Below are 15,873 nucleotides of genomic sequence, written 5' to 3' on the forward strand. Positions count from 1 at the left end.
TGTCCGACTTCAGCCAGGTCACGATCTCGCGGTCCGTGAGTTCGAGCCCCGCGTCAGGCTGATGGCTCAGAGCCTGGAGCCTGTTTCCGATTCTGTGTCTTCCTCTCTCTCTGCCCCTCCTCCGTTCATGCTCTGTCTCTCTCTGTCCCAAAAATAAATAAACATTGAAAAAAAAAATTTGAAAAAAATAAATAAATAAATAAAAAGTTTATACTCTTAAAACAACAATGAAATATCAACACACCCCTATTAGAGTGGCCAAAATTCAAAACACTAACACCACAAAATGCTGAAGGGGATGTGGAAAAAGAACTCTTATTCAATGCTGGTGGGAATGAAAAATGATACTAGCACTATGGAAGAAACTTTGGTAGTTTCTTACAAAACTAAACATACTCTTACCATACAAGTAGGCAATTGTGCTCCTTGGTATTTACCTGAAGGAGTTGAAAACTTATTTCCACACAAGAATCTGCATATGGATATTTATAGTAGCTTTATTCATAATGGCCCAAACTTGGTAGCAACCAAGACGTCCTTCAGTAGGTGAATGAATTAATAAATTATGTTATAATCAGACAATGGGATATTATTAAGTTTTAAAAAGAAATGAGCTACCAAGCCATGAAAAGACCATGGGAGAATCTTACATGCATATTGCTAAGTGAAAGAAGTCAATTTAAAAGGGCTACACACTGTATGATTCCAACCATACAACATTCTGGGAAAGGCAAAACTATGCAGAGTAAAAAAAAATCAGTGATGGGGCTCCTGGGTGGCTCAGTCGGTTAAGCATCCGACTTCAGCTCAGGTCATGATCTTACAGTCTGTGAGTTCAAGCCCCGCGTCAGGCTCTGGACGGACGTCAAGCCTGGAGCTTGCTTCAGATTCTGTGTCTCCCTCTCTCTCTCTGCCCCTCCCCTGCTCATGCTCTGTCTCTCTCTGTCTCAAAAAAAAAAACAAACAAACAAAAAAAAAAACTTAAAAAAAAAAAATCAGTGATTGCCAGGGGTTGGAGCAGGGGGAAGGGGGCTAGGAATAAATAGGCAGAGCACAGAAGATCTGTAGTGCAGTGAAAATACTTGGTATAATAAACCACAATGATGGATACATATCATTATACAGTTGTCTAAACCCACAGAATGTATAGCATTGAGTTAACTGTAATACAAACTATGAACTTGGAGTGATCATGATATGTCATTGTAAGTTCATCAACTGTAACAAATGTACCATTTTGGTGGTACCATGTTGATAATGGGGGAGGCTTTGTATGAGTAGGGACAGGGAGTATATGGGAAATCTCTGTAACTTTCCCTCAATTTTGCTGTGAACCTCATACTGCTTTTAAAAAAAAAGCTTAATTTAAAAAAGGTTTACGCTCTAGTTTGTTGATAAGACACATAGATTCATAAATTTTTTTAATGTTTATTTACTTTTGAGAAAGAGAGAGAGACAGAGCACAAGCAGGGGAGGGGCAGAGAGAGAGGGAGACACAGGATCGGAAACAGGTGCCAGGCTCTGAGCTGTCAGCACAGAGCCCCACGCAGGGCTCAAACTCACAAACTGTGAGATCATGACCTGAACCGGAGTCGGATGCTCAACCGACTGAGCCACCCCGGTGCCCCTAGACACATAGATTCATACCTATCCACACAAGAATAACATTTAAATAATTACACAAAACAACACAGAAGTCTCTTATCTCCAGAGCTCCATGCACATGTTATTCTGTTCACACTCCCCCTCCTTCACTTCAGATGTCAATTTAGAGTCACTCACTCTAGGAACTTCCTTGTCCCTCCCCAGGAATGCCCCATTTACTTCTAGAGCACATTATGTTAACTCCAAATAATCTTGAACTGGCTTCTCTTTTTAGGTACCAGAGCCTCTTCATCCTTACACGTGTTCTATTACTTCCAATGCCTTTTCTTGAAGATTTTCTTCCTTATTTAAAGGGGACTGTGAAGGCAGAGGCAATTGCATTCCAGGAAAAGAGGAGCTCTTAGTGGGAGTGAGTCCTGAGAAGGCTTTCTCCTACTTCCTCACCCCTACCAGCATTAGCAGTTTCTAAATCCTGTCATCTCTAACAGGAGGACTCTCTTAAATCCAGCCTCCTATCTTCCACTATAATTGTACTAGTTCAAGTCCCCAGAACATATCACCTAAGTTACAGCATAGTTACCTTCTAATGGGGCTTTCTCTCTGAACACTGATGGACACACAACTCTGCAAGACCACTCTGCTGCTCTGGGACACTGAAGATGCCCCTGATGAATGAGAAAAGTATTGACTCCTTAGCTTGCTTTAAACTTCACCTGATATTAGTTATATAGGTACCCCATGTTTCAGTATCAATGGACAATTGGCTATCCCTTGTATATGGTCTACATTTTCTCATTCTTGAATTTTCATAAAACTCAAGGGAATCTACATTTTCCATTTCCTTTTTGTCAGGGCCTGAAATATTTGTAGAGGAAGCCACTTACAGATTCTCTCAGAGGACCTACCTTAACACTCAGTCCTGGCAAACAAAACTCTCTCCTTAAGAACAAAGAGACATAGAAAAATCAACACATAGATTAATAGACATTGTAGTTAAAAGGAGGGCCCAGTTTGAGCACTCAAAGCACCAGACTAATAGACTCCTTTTGAAATAGAATTAGTACAAGAAAAAAGAAAACCTTAGAAAATTTTAATCTAATTCTCAAAAATATGCACAAAGATATTGCATCCATGGCGCTGAAGTAGGCACTTCTGCAAATGAAACAAATCAAGAACAGGAAAGATTGTACAAAGATGAAAAGAACTTTTGTTGAATTAAAAATTGCAGTGAAAAACTACAAAATTAGGTACTGCAAAAACAGAAAACCTTGAGAATTCCACCAAAAGTCCCTGTATTAAAAAGTAGAAATAAAAATAGGTTTCTTTAAGTGAAGGAAAGATCTGGGGGACTCAATATACACAGAATGGGACCTCTAGAAAGAGGGAACTAAACTAAACATATGGAGAACTTGTGATAATCAAATGGTAGGCAAAACTCTCTGATCTAAAGCAAAATTTCAGTTGTCCAAAATCAATTAAGACTCACCAGGTTCCCAGCAAAAGAAATACAAAGGGACCAACACCCAGCCATAGATAAGTGAAAAACAAGGTTACTATGGAGCAACAAAAATCAGCCTTCTTCTTTATGACTGTAAATGCCAAAAGAATCATTAGCAGTTTTGATGGTCAAAGGTTATATTCTCCATGACAAAATTTTACAGTTGGCCAAGCTATTGTTTATTTGTGAGGTCAAGTAAAATGTATTTTCTGACACACAAGGTTTGGAGCATATACTAAGAATGCACTTTTCCTATAAAAATTATTAGAAGATAATCTAATAGTACTAAGAATAATTTTTTTTAAATGGAAAACCGTGGTATTAAAAAAAACTGATGTTGAGCAACGAAATGAGTATTATAAAGAATTAATTCTGAATCATGTTTCATATTCTTATAAAATATAATGCAAACATAAAAAAATTACTGCAAGCATGAGAAAGAATGTCATTGTGTTAGTAAAATAATAATAACATTAGGTAATAACTGCATCCAAGATGATACCAACAAAAATGGAGAAATAGGGTAGAGGATGCAGAAAAGTCAATTTATCATTTTAAAAGTGGCATCAATAAAAGGTAGATTCATTCTTGTTCTTGGATATAAGGGATATCTTTTTTAAAAAATTCCAATTCACTAGGATAAAAATGAATAAAACAACATGCCTTATAGCAAAATATTTAGACAAGACCACTGTGTAAGCTTCATGCATTGCTAACACTCAGCCCAGGGCCTGCCACATGGTAGGTGCCCAAGAAATATTTATTGGATGAATAAATGAAGGAACATGATGAGTTAAAAGATCAGCAATCTTAATCAAGAAACTAAATGTGGGCTGCCTGGGTGGCTCAATCAGTTGAGCTTCTGACTCTTGATTTTGGCTCAGGTCATGATCCCAAGGTTGTGGGATCAAGCCCCATGTCGGGCTCTACACTGGGCATGGAATCTGCTTAAAATTCTCTCTCTCTCTCTCTCTCTCTTTTCTTCTGCCCCTTCCCTGCTCAAACATGTGCCCCCCCCTCTCAAATTAAAAAAAGAACTATATGTGAAAGGGCTTACCTTTTTATTAAAAGATAGAGACTTTCAGATTTGATTAGAATGCAATTTATTTAAAAAATTCACCTAAAACAACATGCTAAAAATTTGATAACCAAATGACAGGCAAAGATATATGAAGACTTTAGACATATTGTGAAGGACTTCAAGGCACCTAATAGATGAGAAAGGAATAAGGCAATGCCTCTGATTGTAGGGTCTCTGGTTAGTTCTGTCACATTCAAATCCCGCATCTCTTCAACCTGGACATTAATTTTAACCAAGAGTGTTCTGTATTCTGTTTCTCACAGACCTGTACATTTGCTTGCCATCACTGTACCAGCCATTTGTATAATTCTTTGCACTTTTAAATCAACTGAGTCCTGATGATGTATAAAACAACAAAAACATATATATTCATGCTACCTGTGCCACCTTTCTGATTGAAATTTATAACTAGGAAAACCTTTTCTTTCCCATTTTAGACCCGCATGTCTATTCAAATTATAAAGATATTATAATGTTAGAAAGGAAATGGATATAAAGACAAAGTTGGCTACTGTGGTGCCAAAGGCAACAAACTTTGGTTCAAAAGATGCCCTTGTCCTTCTGAAGCATCATTCTCAACGAAGTAAACATGACTCCTGGAATACAGAATTGTCTGTATACCAGAAGTTTTATGCCAAATGGAAAGTGTTGTTTAGAGGAATTAAATGACATCTATAATTGAATAGATTCATCCAGGGAAAAAGATGGCTACGACACAGTCACAGAATGCTAGAGGTGAGGGGAAGCCTTTCAAACAAAAAGCCTAAATTTACAAATAAATAATATCAGGCAAAAAGAAATTATTTACTGAGATCACACAGCTGGAAATCCTAGGTCATAATGTTGCCAACAAACATGACCTAGTAAGGGTACTCTATAACTACCATTAATTGGTAAACTGTAAAAGAATGATGTGGTACTAAAGTTACAGAAGAGGATTCACAACTCAATATTAACACTAAAAAAATAAATTTTGTTTATCTCCTTAGGTGGAGTTCTAATTGTGTGTGTAGAGCAGTAAACCAGGAGAAATATGATGAAGATATAAAAAGAGTGTTTACAAAAGAAGGTCAGGGAGACAGAAAATGGGGAAGAAAAGGGACTCTAAGCAGCTGTTTTGCCATCTTGCTCAAAAGCCGAAAAGTAGCCTGATGTGGAGATCCACCTTGGATAATCTGGGATCTGGTCTATTGCATCCCAAAAGAGCTGTCCTTTTCCCAAGTGAGAGGGGAAACTTGGAAGGTGTACTGATTGCCTCCTTTTTTGCTAGCCTTTAGAGGAAAACAATCCTCTTGTGGTTTTACCTAGATGATTATAGGTCAAGGACCAAACAATAAGATAGATAATTCACTTCCCATTGAGCATACAACTTACCTCAAGTAACTGAAACCCCATGGACTTTTCTTTATGTTTACTACTTATCTATTTACTTTGCTGTATTAACAATAAATATTTTTTTAAAAAGATCAGTTTATGCTATAGTAATTATAATGCTAATATATATTGAGTTCTTACTATGCAGGCTCTAGTTGCAAGCAACTTTCGTATATAGTATCTTATAACCACTCTATGAGCTAAGTGCTATCACTATCCCTATTTGTAAGATGAGAAACCTAAGGGGCTTTAAGATCAGGGATTAGAAATAGAGTCATGATAAACCCAAGCATCTTGAACTCACCTGTGTAAGCTTCTTCCCTAATGTGGAACAGATTCACTGCTCCCATCCTACACTTAGATAAGTGGAGAGCATGGAGACAAGTTTACAATTCTGTTCCCCATTTTCTACTCAAATTGAGTGTGTTAACAATAAAAATAACATTGAAATAATGTTAAGAAATCAATTAAGACTTAAGAATAGAAACATTAATCACAGTGGTTTCAGAGCCTAAATGTATTTCTGTCTGATTTTCTAAGCAGCAATAAAGTAAAGATGGGTGAGATCTCCCTCTCATTTTCCTAGATTAGCATTGCAGCCTTTAATTTCCATGAATCTGGTTTACCTGATAGCAATAATACGAATGACACCTTTGAAATAAGTACACGGCTATATCTTTGTATCCTCAACTCATTCCCCTTCATGGGAATCAGTCAGTATCTCCTTCTAGTGAAAGGTGTGCTCAGAAAGAATTAGGTCTTTGTTGTTTCTTTCTTTTTTTCTTTCTTTTCTTTTCTTCTTCTTCTTTTTTTTTTTTTCACTTCAGAAGGCTGCACTAAAACTGCCAATAAAAATTTCCTGTGGATCTTCCCACCAAACCCAAATGGTAGTGTGTATAACATTTATTTAAATCTCTCTTTGAATTCAAACCTTAACCCAGCCAAATTTTTTAAAAGACAGTTCTGGATTGTATCCAGTTACTTAAAATTACTTCCAAAGTGTTAGATGATGGATTTCTTATATGTGGTGGGACAAAATATCTGATAAAAGCTGAATTCAGTATTTTCTTTTGATGAACCTAACATGGTTAATATAATAGTTTTTTAAAAAATTGTATCTAAGACATATAGAAAAGATTAAATCCTGTCTGATGTCTGTTGATTTTGAAAGCATTTGCATGCTTTTGTCACAGCCAGATTGAATCACTGTAATTCTTTGCAGCTTTGCCAACAACATCATTACAAAGTTTGTAATGGCTCCAGGACACAGCAGCAGGGATGATCCTGAACCTGTAGGAACCATGGCTTCCTTTCACATATTACAAAACTTCCAAAATATTTTCTTCTGTCTTTCAACCTAGTCTTAAAAATGTGGGTTTGGGGGGACACAACCAGTGTGATTATTTATGCTGCCATTGAGATTGGTTACAGTGGACATGGGAAATTCCCTCTAAATGTCTTGGCCAGATTGGTCCAATTTTTACTTCTGGAAATTACAGTGAGATTTGAGAAAATGTTTCTTAAAGCATGAGAACTGTGTTTAGCTCTTTTATTTATCTCTCTCTTTTTTTAAGTACATTAGTGATATCCCTTTTTGGAGTAATTACTTAGTAATGCTGCACATTTAATAGTTAATTTGAAATCCTTTTAAAGACTGTACCCTGAAAATTTTAATTTCTAAGATTTCAACCATTGATTTGCTGATTCCTTCAGCTGGCTGTCAAGTATTCAGACATGGGGTGAGAGCAGGCTACCAGTTGATGTGTGTTTTGTAGATCTTTGACCTAGGGACTATTGAGTTTACAAAGTAGTGGCAGATTCTGGAATAAACTTACTAGGTCTGACTATTGGCTCTAACACATACTACCTGAATGACCTTAAGTAAATTACCTCAATTTTCCCTGCCTTGGCTTTCTCATCTATAAATACAGAATAAAAAACTACCTGCCTCAGGATGGTGGTAAGGATTAAATAGGCAAATGCAGGTAAGACATTTCGAAACTGTGACTTACATCCTATGAGCAGGTGATAAGTACCAGTTGTCATCGTGTCATTGTTAAAATTATTAAAGAACATTTTGTCTCCTTCTACTGCAATTCCCACATGGCCTCCTTTCCTCAAAGGAGATGCAGATGGTACCATTGCCATGCTTGTGATAATTTTTGTAATCTAGAGCACGGTCAGGAAACTAAGGCCTGATGGCCAAACCTGACCCACTATCCACTTTTGTAAATAGTTTTGTAACTTAGTTCTATTGAACACACTATACTAATTCATTGACATATTATTGGTGGCTGCTTTTACACTACAGCAGCAGAGTTGAGTAACTGTGACAGAGATTATATTATCTGGCCTTTGGAGAAAATGTTTGCCAACCCTTGATTTAGAGTAAAACAAGGTTTCAATGTTCATTTTGAAGGATCAGTGAGTGACAGGGAGAATACTGGAATTTGAACCCAAAGACCATGGCTGTTGCTCTGTCTCTGCTCCTTGTTGCTATGTAGATTCAAACAAGTCATGTTGACTTTCCACATCTCAAGTTCTTCATTCATAAAAATAAATAAAAACATCCTTAAGGAAGTGACCACAACTTTCAACTTACATAATTAGTAATTAGTCTAAGGTTTAAGTATAATAGCTTGCATAAAAGTGCTTGGTCAAACTTAAATTGCTAAGCAAATTTGGGCCATTAATCATTGCCAAGCTTACCAAATCTATTCCACTCATTCATTCACCTTCTTGATGACAGAGCCTCTTGGCAACTCTAAACTTGTCCTTCCCAGGCTGATTCTGGGCCCAGTCCAGTGCTGCAGCCTCCTCTGGCTGGTAATGAATAATTTCTCCCCAATTTGAGTCTTTAGAATAATGAATTTAGTTATGGAATACAATAAACATATGATTAGGTAATTATTTTCTCTTTGAAGGGCCATCATTAAAAAGTAGTGCTTTCCAGCCAATGGCATTAAAACTGCATGCAAACAGCTCTAAGGGGCCCTTTGCCAGCTGACCTCATGAAATCTCTGACGTGCCTTCCACATTTTATTGTAATGGTGTGTTCACTCCTTGACAATTTTGCATTTCTGTCCCAAGGGTCTCAGGTTCACATCTTCATGTATCTCCCCATGCTGGGCTTTGACTCTTTCTTTCTTAGGTAGAATTTCACCTTGTGTCTAATCCCACATTTATCACACTTACTGCCTTAAAGAAAAAGAATACATTCCACAATTGCTTTTTCCCTTTTTCTGAAAACTTAAGATCCTGATCCTTTCTCTCATCCCAGACCAAACTCAAAGAAGGAAACAGTTCTGTCTACAAAGGGACAGGTTTTCCTTTTCATATGCAGCACCCTCCTACCCGTTCTCCTGGGTAGTGCACTGTGGCTTATCTATCATTACTCTGGGTGTCATATAAAGGAATTTGTTCCATTAAAAGCCTGAGATTATAGAGAATGGAGAATCATAAAGCTATATCCTGTGGATAAATCCTGTCTTCCATGTGACCAATGACAGCAGTAGACATTTGGGAACCCACAAGAAGAGGCAAATTGTGGCAAAGAGTTCCACACATAAAGATTCTTTAATAACTCCTATCTGAGAAATTTTATCACGTAAAAAGGCAGAGGGTATCTGTTCTTTGGATTTGTGGTAAGTAAAAAGTTTTTATTCTGCATATGCTTATTATCAATTATGATTTTGACAGGTTATAAACATTATGTTACATTATTATTATATTACAAACATTTGGTTTGATTCTTCCAATGAACGTGATAATATACAGAACACTTGATTAATCATACACTAAGCACTAAAGAGTAAACAGCTCAGAAATATTTAAAATTCTGGCTAGGAAAGACATTTATTCCAACAGACAGACATAAAGCTTTCTTAAAAAACAAAAAAGAAGTGCCATCATGCTAGATCCACTTAGCTCATCTGATCAAATTCCTCAAGGTCAAAACTTTAGAAGGGACTCAAGTTTCAGGTTATAGAGAATTATCAAGACTCCATAATCTCAAAAATTTTGAAAGTTTCAATTTAAAAAGTGACACATGACAAAAATAAAGGTCTATACTGATATAGTATAAAACTGTAAAATAAAAACACAAATACTTTCACCTCCCAAGATCTTCAATAGCCAAAACTATTTGCTATTCTGGCCCAGTTGCTGAAGATTGTGACTGATAAACCAACCGCAAAGCAATAGTGACATTTAGTTCTGTTCTGTTCTTCTCTCTGAGTCATCCAGCATTGAAGGGAATTCAGTAAATATCAATAAATATCAATTTTGCATAGTAGTTCAGAGAATAGACTTTAGAGTCAGACAGCCCTAGATTTAAACCTAATTCTAGGGGTGTCTGGGTGGCTCAGCTGGTTAAGCATCTGACTCTTGGTTTCTGCTCAGGTCATGATCTCATGGTTCCTGAGTTTAATTAAGCCCCACGTAGGACTCGATGCTGATAGTGCAGAGCTTGCTTGGGATTCTCTCCTTTTCCCCCTCTTTCTGCCCCTCCCCTGCTTGCTCTCTCTCTCTCTCTTAAAATAAATAAAAAACTTAAAATTTGTTTAGAAAACAAAAGAAAAAAAAAACCCTAATTCCACCACTCATTCTGGCCTTAGACATACAAAACTTAACCTTCAACTGGCCATTTCCATACCTGCAAAATCAAGATGCTATACCAACTTCACAGGCTGCTATTAGCATTAAATTAGATACAGGTATATATTCACAATGGAATATCATACAAATATCAAAATAAATGAATTATAGCCATACTCAATGACATGAATGAATCCTGTCATTACAATATTAAATGAAAAAAGAAACCTAAAAGATAATACACAGCATGATTACTTTTTAATAAAGTTAAAAACAAATAAAATAAAAAAATATTCTTTCCTATCAAAGGAAAGCAAGGGCACAAAGAATATGGGGTTCATGATTATCTAAGGTGAGGAGGGCAGGGGATGGAATAGGGCTAGAAAATCAGATAGAGAGATGAACATTATCATCAAAGTCTTACCTTTTGTGGGAGGGGCAGGATAGAAAAATGTCTATACCTACTTTAAAACCAGCTAAATATGTAAGAATGGGGTACAAAAGCAATTAGTTTGATGACTAGCAACACTGAAAATATAAAAATGCCCTAAGAAAAAACAATCTTTGAGGAAAACAAATAAAACAGCAAAGAGCATATGATAGTCTCTGGCACTTTTGAAATAAAAATCCTAGGATTATTTTCAGGCACTAAAATGCACATGGTAAATAGTGATTCAGATGTAGTGAATATTTCCCTAGTGGCTACAAAGTATTAGCAAATGACTAGGACACCTAGGAATTATCTACTGATCTGGAAGTCTAGAGATTTTTCTCTCTCACTGTTTCTCCTTTGTTTCTTAAACTCTCTTAAATTTGTTACTAGGATAGCTGAAAATCATGACACTATACAAAGCTAAAGCATAAAGCTAATGTCTTTTGGAAGCGTCAGCAAAATGAATGCAGAACAGCTCACTCTTACATTTATAATAATAACAACAAACATGGGAGGGGGAGTTGTTTATAAATATCTATAAGATATGGTGTAGGTATATAAATAATTGTAATAACAAACTTCCTGTTTTTATTTCCAATTATTGTATAACATTTTTGGGTTTATAATATTAAGAGATTTCTGGCCTTTAAATGTACCATTACACAAAAAGCAGAAGTAATAATTTATATAAACTCATAACTGTGTGAGATAAATACTATCAGCATCCCATATTTTAGATGAAGAAATTGAGGCACCAAGGGATAACATAAGGAACATGACCAAGGTCACACAGCTGGCTGGGGTCATTAACTGGTTCATTAATGCTGTGACATAGACACTGTGGAGAAAAAATATATTTCACAACATCCAGCCTACTAATGACCAGGATGCTTTATAAGGTGCATGCTATGTTCAAGTAACACAGGGAAATACCAGAAGGCTCCATCTCCCTGCGATGGGGGTTAGGGCAAGACAAGTAGAGATGAAATAACAAATCTTCTGGACATTAGAGTTTAGAGAGTAAAACCTATTTGCCTTGGAAAGAGGCTTTCATTTCATTTCCAGTTTGGTCTTGTCAGTTCAGCGGCAGAAGAGAAGGTTTTCAACCAAAGCAATTTGTAGGTGTGTAATGCAGACAGTTTATTGGGAAGTATTGTGGCCTTACCTTTGACAGCTCCTCCTCTAAGGCTATGCAAGTAAGCAACATAAGCCTGCTTATGTGGCAGACGGAAAGGGAGCCATCATGTGACTCAATTCTACGATGGACAGTTGGAAGACTGCAGGGCTGCAAGGGGATGGCAGTGGGGGCAGGGGCTGGGAGTGAATAAAACCTGGTCCTGGAAAGCATCGAAAAGGGACAATTCCTTGGTCCTAAGAAGTTCTCTCCTTCTTGGTTTTCTCCTTTCTCCTCTTTGAGACTATTTATGCCAGAAGGTTTCTTGGCACCAAGTTCATATCCTGTAACCCCAGAGCCTCAGACTGATAACAGCCAGAGCCTAAATAATCACTGCACTTACAGGAAGATTCAAAGGGAATAGACTAGCATAGGCAATACAAGAAAATATTTGAATTTTAAACTGCTTTTGAATAGATGGTGCATAAACCATGGACACAAATGAGGTACATGCTTTTTCGTGGACGTCCAGTGAACACACACACAGCTGTGTTGCTAAGGTTGGCATTTTTCTATGGTGGAATATGCCTGTAATGTAGGAACCTCTTACTTTATTTCTTCCCTCCATAAATAATTGATACTCTCACATGTAAAAATTATGTTTCTTTTTGTTAGCATTAATGGTATTCAATTAAATCATGTGCTTTTATCATATCACTTCATGGAAGTATTTTTAGCCACATTATTTATGGAACATTTAGGTCTGCCTTTCAAAGTCCTCAGGAATCTTTAGTGTTTGCTGGTCTGCTTTTAATTTATCAAAGCCCTCCCTCCACAGGCACTGCACAAAACACACAAGCAGCAGAGACTCCCCCCCCCCATACAATGTGTATTTGATATGCTTAATGTTCATCTTTATACACACACAGACGTTGGCGTACAAGAAACGTGGAGGGTGTCTATAAATTCAAGGAAACATTTGAGTGCACAGTGATACATAGATACATGGGTATAATACTTTATGTACTTGATAAATATTTCATCCCTCCCATAAAGAAAGCTTTTTATCAACTTGGATTGTTTTTTTATTACCTTAAAGTATTGCAGTTGTTTCTCAGCATTCATTGTTCCTTCCTTTTCTTGTCTCAGACAGGAATTGAAGATGAAAAGCTCTGTATCTCTTAGCCACCCTTTCAGTTCTTTGATCCTGACCTCCAGCTGCCTTACCAGGCTTCCGCTTTCGGGAGAGAGCAGGTCACGTGGACCAGACCCACTGTGCCCTGCCATTGTGTCCTGGATCTTCTGTCCTAGGGTTTTCTAAGGCATCGGATTAAAAACAAAAACAAAAACAAAAACACACCAACAACAACAACAAAAAAAACAAAAACATAGATTAGCTCAGGTACCAAAAACATATCACAGTTTGGCTGGTAACAAGAGCCACCTGGAAGGTGTCCGGCTGCACCTGCTACTTCACAACTGACATTCAGTTCAGATTAGCTCATTGTTCCATTTAGGATTTTCGAATTCTTGAGCCATGTGTGTTGTTCTGACCACCACCAGAGGCTTAAGAAGACCTCATTCACTTATAATTTCCTTTAACAGGAAGGAAAAGTTCACCATGGACACTGATGAAAATTCATTTGAATTCTCATGATGGGAGTTTACAGTAAACTAGTGTCTGCATAACATTTTCAGGAGAGAGAAGTCTGAGTTTAATCAATATACTAAAGAGGCCAGGAGTAGATTATGCATGGAGAATTAAATTCCTTTTGTTTTGTTTTGTTTTGTTTCATAAAGTATAATTCCCCAAACCATATATGACTGAGGGCTGTTCAGAAGGGGTAGCCTCCTCGGTGCTGTTGGCACATTTTACCTGACTTGGAAATCGTTCAACCCCACACTTAACCACTTTGCATTTCTGGTTGCTAGATTTTCTTATATATGTGTCAAAATAAGCCCCAATCCACTATGCTAGAAGCCTTCTTAGATTAACCACTATGGCATGAATGTGCAGTTGGGAGGGCTTTTTTTTTTTTTTTTTTTTTTAATGGAAAACACTCTGGAGAATCAGTAGGAGTTAATCTATAATGATGAATTAAACCTACAAAAATAAGCTTAAAACACAAATAAAATTAAGTCAACAAACATTCATTTTCTGTGTGGTGTTCTGTAAATAGTATCTTTAGGAGATCATAACAGAAAAACAGCCTTTCTTGGCAACACCCTTGTATTTTCATGGTGCAAATATTGATAATTTGAAGACCCTCAGTGGAATCCAGATTTAGCTATTGTTTTTATGCTGTAACAAAAGTAGCAGCAGGAGGTGAAATCAATGCCCTTGGAGGGTAGGGTCACAAAAAAGAATTTATTGCCACTTTTTTGTTCTGGAACAGTTTGCAATCATAAATTCTTCATAAACAGAATACTTCAGAGAATGGTCCGTCTTCATAAATATACGACAGAGGACATCAATTTCATTTAATTCACAATTTGTGTCAGCACAGCAGATGCCAATGCCTGCCTTGATAGGGTTGTTTAATATGCAATTGAGACAGAGTAATATGCAGCACAGGGGACAAAATTTCACAGATTAAACTGTACGCACCACTGACATTTCATTCTAATGTATTTCCATTCCACACTGTTCACCTTAGATGAAAGTAATATTAAAAACCATATCCCTCTATTTTACTATTGTTAGAAGTTAAAATCCTTGTCTTTAAATTTTTTTCATGCCAATTAAAATGTAATCATGCCAATTAAAGCGGTATGCCTGGTGGTGTTACTGCAGCACAGGTTTTGTTAAAAATCTTCCCCCCGCCCTTCTCTGCCCCTAAATCATGACAAAACTCTGCATATTGTATTCAAATGGTATTTTTGTCAAAATGGCAACCGTTTTTCGGGTATCTGACTCATGAAGGATAGCTAAATATTCTGTTTCTTTAATATTATGTTGATTTAAAATTTTTGTTGAGGAAGCAATATACGTGCCATCAAACAATTTTCAAAAAAGATTGTGTTTAGTTATTTATCAAATTAGAAACAGATATATTAAACTACAGCTCTTTCTATCAAACACATAAAATTGCTGTTCTCATCTCTTCAGTAAAACAACCCTTTAAAAATGTCGTACGCTAACCACATTTCTCCTGCAGGAGATCAATGAATTCTGTACAAGTTAGTAGGTTCCAACTTAAATCACCATATTATAAGGTGGAAGCCATTAATTACTATTAAAAAGTAATGTAACAGTAGGTCAGAGTAAAAACTTTCCATGTTTTAAGTTACTTTGCACAAGTGTAGAGCCTAGTGAATTTAGATGAGAAAGCAAGGATTTAAACTTGCAGTTTTTTTAATCACCTAGATTAAGTATGGCATAAACTGAACACTGGCAATCCTCCAAGTCATCAAGGTACACGGAGAGCTTTTTATTCAAAATATTTTTGGAGTATTATTTCTTTAAAATTAAAAAAAAAGAGGCAGGAAATGGAAGGCATGCAAAATTATGCTCCATAACTGACACCACCCATACTTTGCTGTTATAATTAATCATTTAAGTAATTGACAAATTTAGCTTACCCTTGATTTGAAGTGAAGGCAATTTAGGAGAGAAGTTGATGAAAAAATACAGTCTAACCTCTCTCTCTCAGCTGTCTTCCAACAAAAGGACAGTACTGTCTCGTGCACAGTGCCATCCAGGTCTCTGGGTAACAGAATCTCTATATTGCCTTTTTGCCAGATTCTTGCATCTCAGGCTTTGGCTGAGACCCAGCCCATCATTGCGTGAAATGAATTACATGAAACTTTTTTTTTTTTTGGCTTTTGTTAAAAGTGAGCTGGAAATTGAGGCACAAAACAGAGGCCGATTTCATTCTGCAATTCAGATTTGGGTCAGATTTGCATCTTTGTTTTGGTGGCTTTAGTGTCACTTGAAAGCTGTAGTGACAACTCCCCTTTTCATCTGAAGGGTACAGTAAATAGTTACACAGTGGATGTCTCTAACATGTACCTTCAGAGTAAATTCTATTAACATTCATTCAAGCATGACAGTCAGTGTATATCAGATATACTGTATTATAGTTCACTTGGTGCATACCCATAATACATGGCATATTTTACTTACTTTTGTATGTATTAAAGAACCAAAATTATTAAAATCTGAGAGGAGA

General features: G+C 36.7%; 1 protein-coding gene across 6 annotated transcripts in view; it reads right to left on the reverse strand.

Moving 5' to 3' along the window:
• The window catches only part of AKAP6 (A-kinase anchoring protein 6), a 493,633-nt gene that overhangs the window by 82,394 nt on the left and 395,366 nt on the right, over positions 1 to 15,873 (reverse strand). For all 6 annotated transcript variants that reach the window (XM_025919741.2, XM_086709961.1, XM_086709963.1 and 3 more), the window contains one exon: positions 12,794 to 13,018. In XM_025919741.2, coding sequence (XP_025775526.1) covers positions 12,794 to 13,018 — 225 coding nt within the window. The remainder of the gene's footprint in view (positions 1 to 12,793; positions 13,019 to 15,873) is intronic.

Source organism: Puma concolor, chromosome B3 (assembly GCF_028749965.1).
Source record: "Puma concolor isolate L17-30 chromosome B3, mPumCon1.1.hap2, whole genome shotgun sequence".
Lineage (NCBI taxonomy): Eukaryota > Metazoa > Chordata > Mammalia > Carnivora > Felidae > Puma > Puma concolor.